General features: G+C 42.3%; 1 protein-coding gene across 9 annotated transcripts in view; it reads left to right on the forward strand.

The window, feature by feature from the left end:
* LOC105031645 (arylsulfatase G) overlaps positions 1-3466 on the forward strand; it is a 29226-nt gene extending 25760 nt beyond the window's left edge. For 8 of the 9 annotated variants that reach the window (XM_034292242.1, XM_010906211.5, XM_020046733.3 and 5 more), the window contains 6 exons: positions 517-728; positions 980-1060; positions 1162-1270; positions 1423-1543; positions 1670-1760; positions 2003-3466. In XM_034292242.1, the coding sequence (XP_034148133.1) occupies positions 517-728; positions 980-1060; positions 1162-1270; positions 1423-1543; positions 1670-1760; positions 2003-2280 (892 nt within the window). In that variant the 3' untranslated portion in view covers positions 2281-3466. The remainder of the gene's footprint in view (positions 1-516; positions 729-979; positions 1061-1161; positions 1271-1422; positions 1544-1669; positions 1761-2002) is intronic. The other variant, XM_034292243.1, reaches the window with a different exon arrangement.
* Positions 3467-7318: the final 3852 nt, after the last annotated feature.

The following is a 7318-nucleotide window of genomic DNA, read 5'->3' on the forward strand; positions in this document are numbered from 1 at the left end:
TAACTAAGGCAGATTTGAGCAGGGTATTTGGGCTCGCCAAGTCTCAGCCCTCTCGCTTTACATTGCACCTGTTTGAAGTGCCCATCACTGACAGTATCAGGTCTCGTAATTGCGTCATACAGTCTCCTGTAGAACTTCTTAATATAGACCAGAAGTCATGGTTCCTTCAATGATAGCAAGTCATCCAGGGCCTGTTGCAGCAACCTGTGACACTACCACCACGTATGAGGTTCCTACTACTAAACTGCTTGGCATAAAAGGGTCCATGTTTACCAAAAGGTTCCACTTTTCACTCAAATGTCTATAGAAAATTGTTCCACAACTCTGGAAGATCATCCAGACACTTTCACTGGGTTGAGATAACTAGCAATAACGTTTTCAAAGTGAAAACTGCAACAGTGTGACAAAGGTCAAATACTTTTTCAGAGCACTATGGTCATATACAGCATCCTTAAACACTTAATTTCTCACCATCCTCACTTTTGTTTTAGGTTTTCATCTGATTTTGTTTTTTAGGAAACAGGCCCAGCCTTTTCTGCTGTACATGGCCCTGGCCCACATGCATGTCCCCTTGTCCCCCCATTTCCATGTCCCCTTGCCCAGCGCCCCTCACCCTTCAGAGGGCGCTGTGTACGCTGCCAGTCTGCGGGACATGGACGAACTAGTGGGGGCAATAAAGAATGCATCTGATGCCTCAGAAAAGGACAACACCCTCATCTGGTTCACTGGTGAGTGATCAAGTGTACCAGCATCACTGTACCAGGCATCACTATGCCAGCATCAGTGTATCAGCATCACCACTGTATACTAGCATCACAGTGACAGCATCACTATATCAGCATTACAGTAACAGCATCACAATACCTGCATCATTATACCAATATCACAGTAGCAGCATCACCATACCAGCATCAGTGTACCAGCAATCAGGTATCCCTTTATATCATAAAACACTGGAATATTTTTTTTTAATCTTCAGGTGATAATGGCCCCTGGGACCAGAAGTGCCTGTATTCAGGAAGTGTGGGTCCTTTCCAGGGAAAGTGGCAGACCAGCAGAGGTAAAGGCCCCTTGTGCCAGCGCTTATATTAATTATCTGGTGTGCACCATGAACCTAGCTGACATGGACCGTCCATGTGTCTGTCCATCACGGCCTGCCAGGTGGGGGCTCGGCCAAGCGGACCACCTGGGAAGGGGGGCACAGGGTCCCCACAGTGGCCTACTGGCCCGGCAGAGTGCCAGCCAACAGCACCAGCTCCGCCTTGCTTAGGTACGATCCTATAAGTGCACACACAGTCAGTCTGAAGGTAAACACAGATGAACCAATAGGCATATTTCACAAGAAGAGTTTACACCCAGTTTGGACATCTGAAAAGGCTATTGGAGTTCATGTAGAGTTGACACTCTCTCCCCTTCCCCCAGTGGACTGGATATCTTCCCCACCCTCCTGTCCCTGGCTGGAGTCAAACCCCTCCCAGACAGACGCTACGACGGTATGGACGCCACAGACGTCCTTCTACATGGCACAGAAACAGGACATAAGGCATGACCCACTAAGGACTTCTGTGTGCTTTTCAAATGTAGTGCAGTATATACACACTGAAACCCGGAATAAGGTCGGATGCGTTTCTGTAACGAGCAACTTTAAAATCTCTTTCTCTACCTGCAGTTCCTCTTCCACCCCAACAGTGGCGCTGCAGGGAAGTATGGGGATCTGCAGACCGTGAGAATGGGGCGACACAAGGCCTTCTATATCACGGGTACTAAAGCTGCTAAAAATGGCTAAAAAGGATCTGGATAAGCTTCCTTGGCATGGTTGGTCAGGTCATGTGTGGCGTTGGTGGGGTGGTCAATAGCCTAGTGGTTAGAACAGCCAACCAGTAATCAAAAGGTCGCTAGTTTGAGGTGACAGCAGGGAAGTTTACACTAACGGCTCCTGTGTGTTGCCCTGGATAGGACAATCTCCGGCAGTACTGACCAAACGTATCTGTCGTCCATAAAGGTGGTGCTGAGGCGTGTTCGGGGTCTACAGGGAAGGAGGAACTCCACGATCCCCCGCTGATCTTTGACCTGTCTCAGGACAAGGCCGAGGAGACGACCCTGGACCCAACCACGGAGGAATACAGGGAGGCGGAGGAAAGGGGGAGGAGGGCGAGGGAGGTGCTGCTTTATGACATCGCCACTGACCCGTTGCTGTCCACGGCCGACTATACCACAGACCAATCGGCAGCCCCGTGCTGCGACCGCCGACATGCATCCTGCCGCTGCAGCTCAGGCTGAGGGCAGACGTACGTTTTATGTTTGACTGTCCATGGGGAGCCAATATTATTGTCATTCAAAATCTGAGTGGTGTTCTCATGACTTGTTCTATTGTCCTTGTGGGGATTTTTGGTAAACCTGTACACACAAGAACATACACACACACACACACACACACACACACACACACACACACACACACACACACATTCAGTCATACAGTTTGTCAGTGCTGAACTGACATTCACTGAAATAAAGACACAGACACACACTTTTGTTCTGTTCCAATAATTGTTTGCTCTTAGTTGTGTGTGTTTGTGTGTCTGCACATCAAATACCTGTAGCCTACACTCGGGTCTATATAAACAACCACAGAGGCATCAGCCAGTGAAAGAAACAAGGCAGCAGCAGGGCTAGGTGACTGTGGGTCGTTGTCCTGGAGGTCAGTACTGCAGAGGGCGCGTCATTACAGGTCAGTGGGAAAACAAGGGAAGACAGCTGCAGTTGGGCAACAATTCACAGTTTGATTCCCCATGTGAAGTGGTTTTCTCTGCGGAGGCATAACGTGCTGTAATACTGCAGAGGTTTCTGGGTTGGAAAACACATCAACACAATAAGTAGGATGAAGATACTTTTTTTAGTTAGCTAGTCCCATTGATAACAAGGTCGAGAATTGTGGACATTGAGCATTTTACCACCTCGGGGTAACATCATTATCACCTGTAACATTTCAATGACCAGATGAAGCACGGGAGTAGTTTCATTCAAATTCTTTAATTTGTGGCTGAAAATCAACAAGAAAACGTTTTTTGCATGCAGAAGTGCCAAAGAACATTAGCGTTGTCAAAGGGCCACCCTTCAGAAGTCAGTTACAAGAATAACAATAAGCATAATATTCAGATAATGTATGTTATACAAAACCTTTCCCCAAAACTTTTACTTAAGTGAAGTACTCCAGGTTTAATTTATTGATGAATAATACAAATATTATATTCCAAAATAATATTTAGTGTAAGTCAACATTATGTTTTACAAAGTAAAAACATCAGTCATGTCCGAAATGTTACAATAAATATAACATTATGTAGCCATTGGTTAATAATGAATAATGTTATCAGTGAAATAAAATGTCCCGTAAGAATCTCTGAAGGTTTTCAGATATCAGAATTATATTCTTTATACCTTTTTTTCTAAAGCAATAAAAAATGATAATCTGAGGCTATAAGCCCCCCTTCCTTCCTGTTTTCTCTGTGGGCGGGTTTCTGTCTCAGCCATAGCCCATGATAAGTTGCAGGCTTTCTGTGCCTCTCTGCCCTCCGTCTCCCTACAACTCAGATGTCACCATTCAGTGAATTTTATAAATATCTTTACTATAGTAAATAAGTTATAAAAGTGCATATGAATGTCTTTGCCTCTTCCCCTTGTATTGTGATTTGAGCACTTTGCATGTAAATTCATTGTTAAAATCTGACAATGTTAATATTGGTTCTTATCAGACTAAAGGTAGGCAAGTTCATAGCATAGACCTTCCTACAAAGATGTATCATTTTGGCATTGTGTGCTTTAGTGGACAGAGAGAGAGTAGGAAAGAAAGGGGAGAATGCTTTACTGAAGAAGCAGTGGGCTGAACCCTACCCAGGCTGGAGCTGTACATGTGCACCAGAGGCAGTGTTTTAAATTGGCCAAGCCCACAGCCATTCTGATAGCAAGGAAATGGGGAAATGGTACTCCTATTGACCATTAGGGCACGTATAATATAATATGGAGACTTGGACTTCTCTATATTCCTACCAAAGACATCACATCTTTGTCTCTGGCCCATAATGGAAAATGGGCAATGCTATTTTGGCATTCTCCATTTTGTATTTTATATTCTATTATATTTATTTGTCGACGAAGATGAATTCAGCCACCTGGAGTGTTATTTGAACAGGTTTAAAGACAGTGTTGGAGATTTACTGCCATCTGCAGGTATGGAATGTTCAGTTTTGCAAAACAACAAATCACAATGTTGTTGTTTTGTCATAAAATCACTAATTGTGGTGCTTGACAAATGTATGATTAGTTGTGGTTATAAAAAGCCTTTCTTTTCAGGTTAAGAATGTGAATGATACTGACAATCAAAAATGTGACTTTACAGAGTTGTGCAAAACCTTTAGCCAGTACACCTGTCAATAATGCATCAATATTGGTACATTACACTTATTACAGACCAAGACAGGCGGAAACAAAGGTAAACCTACAAATCAGTTGTTTTAAATTATCGTTCTGCTGGCCAAAATGTATTAAATGTCAATGGTTACTGGAGATACAGTCTTACATGTCTTTTGTGGATGCAGGATTTGTCCATGGAGGTCTTTTAGCATAGGGCTATGTGTAACAGGCATAGGGCTATGTGTAACAGGCATAGGGCTATGTGAAACAGGCATATGGCTATGTGTATTAAACAGGTCCCTAGATGGGTGCTGCTAAAATTGAGTATTGTATGAAATGAAACAACTTTAGCGACCTCTATTGGTTGATGCAGAATTTGGAAAAGTTTCTAACTTTAAACTTCTGCTAACACTCGTGTGTATAACCCCACTGAGATCTCATAAACTTTGGACAGGAAAGACTCCATTTACAAGTGGCTTATGAGGGCATTTCACATTACTTTTGAATAGTAATTGGATGTTAAGGGTTGCATGAATATCTTGCTTAAGATGTTAGTGTCATTATCACTAACCAATTGTATTATACACTCACCTAAAGGATTATTAGGAACACCTGTTCAATTTCTCATTAATGCAATTATCTAATCAACCAATCACATGGCAGTTGCTTCAATGCATTTAGGGGTGTGGTCCTGGTCAAGACAATCTCCTGAACTCCAAACTGAATGTCAGAATGGGAAAGAAAGGTGATTTAAGCAATTTTGAGCGTGGCATGGTTGTTGGTGCCAGACGGGCCGGTCTGAGTATTTCACAATCTGCTCAGTTACTAGGATTTTCACGCACAAGCATTTCTAGGGTTTACAAAGAATGGTGTGAAAAGGGAAAAACATCCCGTATGCGGCAGTCCTGTGGGCAAAAATGCCTTGTTGATGGTAGAGGTCAGAGGAGAATGGGCCGACTGATTCAAGCTGATAAAAGAGCAACTTTGACTGAAATAACCACTCGTTACAACCGAGGTATGCAGCAAAGCATTTGTGAAGCCACAACACGCACAACCTTGAGGCGGATGGGCTACAACAGCAGAAGACCCCACCGGGTACCACTCATCTCCACTACAAATAGGAAAAAGAGGCTACAGTTTGCACAAGCTCACCAAAATTGGACAGTTGAAGACTGGAAGAATGTTGCCTGGTCTGATGAGTCCCGATTTCTGTTGAGACATTCAGATGGTAGTGTCAGAATTTGGTGTAAACAGAATGAGAACATGGATCCATCATGCCTTATTACCACTGTGCAGGCTGGTGGTGGTGGTGTAATGGTGTGGGGGATGTTTTCTTGGCACACTTTAGGCCCCTTAGTGCCAATTGGGAATCCTCTGATGGCTACTTCCAGCAGGATAATGCACCATGTCACAAAGCTCGAATCATTTTAAATTGGTTTCTTGAACAGGACAATGAGTTCACTGTACTGAAATGGCCCCCACAGTCACCAGATCTCAACCCAATAGAGCATCTTTGGGATGTGGTGGAACGGGAGCTTCGTGCCCTGGATGTGCATCCCACAAATCTCCATCAACTGCAAGATCCAATCAATATGGGCCAATCAATATGGGCCAACATTTCTAAAGAATGCTTTCAGCACCTTGTTGAATCAATGCCATGTAGAATTAAGGCAGTTCTGAAGGCGAAAGGGGGTCAAACACAGTATTAGTATGGTGTTCCTAATAATCCTTTAGGTGAGTGTACATCTCAACAACTTCAAACAATTAAAATGGCTCTATAGCGAGACTTAAACTGACAGCATTTTTCACTGTTTTACTGTATTCATCTATCTAGCACAAAGGTGCAATCTTTTTGGTAATGTTGTAGTGTATCCACTCCTCAGAAAGCTATGGTCTGTGGATTGTACCTGGAAATGTTTGTCTGAGGAAATAAAACACTTTTCAAACTATATGGCCTTGTATACAATAAGTGTTCTTCAACATATATGATAATATAATAGGACATTTTTGCCATGTAAATGAACAAATCTTTTCATAAAAAAAATATTTATAATAGCAATCAGTTTTTCTACTACAAATATTTCACCTTTATTACTTACCAAGCGTAGCATGACGTAAATTGACAAAGGGAGGCTCTGGAAATTGTTGCTTTTCCTGCTAGCATGCCATATGTCTACGTACAAAAGAGTCCTTTACTTTTTTAGGTTTAAGAGTGTCTGTAGGTGTCATTGTTTCTCATAGATCTATGTACTTCATGTATTTAGAACCATGTGCCCAAGACCAATATGATTGTAATATCCACAAGAAAAAGCTGAGCTCTAATATCCCTCAAGCCGGTAATGACACAGCCGACGACCGGAGCAAACTACAGCTATGCCTTTTTGACAGAAGCTTTTAACACAGTAATATTCAATAATATGAGTAGTTTAGTACATCACTCAGGCAATTTCAACTTAAGACGCTAGCTTTTTCTATAACCTATGTTAATGACTATTAGCATTCTAGCATTGCTACATCTGAAATAAGTATTCTGCGAAGATGACAACCAAATCTAATCATAAGCTTGTTGGTACAACACATACCACTGTTTTATGTGAGACATTAGGGTCATGGCATTATATCCAATATCTCAGCTTAAACTGATTTATTCCTCCTAATGAGCTTGATGGAAGTATAAGATCCTTTTTCCATTGGAAAACCCACCCTGTCAACTACTTAACTACTCTAAAAAGTTCTCAGTGGTAACATATGCAGGAGACCTTGCATCATAAATAACTAATTATTAGTAATAGTTCAGTCAGTCTCAATTTAACCATGACACGTTGCAGTTTTGATTCTCTGAAACATATCTCTTCGATCCATAATCTACTTCTGGGTGACACAAGAGTAATCAATCACCAATCAA

The sequence above is a fragment of the Esox lucius genome, chromosome 5, assembly GCF_011004845.1.
Source record: "Esox lucius isolate fEsoLuc1 chromosome 5, fEsoLuc1.pri, whole genome shotgun sequence".
NCBI classification, from domain to species: Eukaryota; Metazoa; Chordata; class Actinopteri; order Esociformes; family Esocidae; genus Esox; species Esox lucius.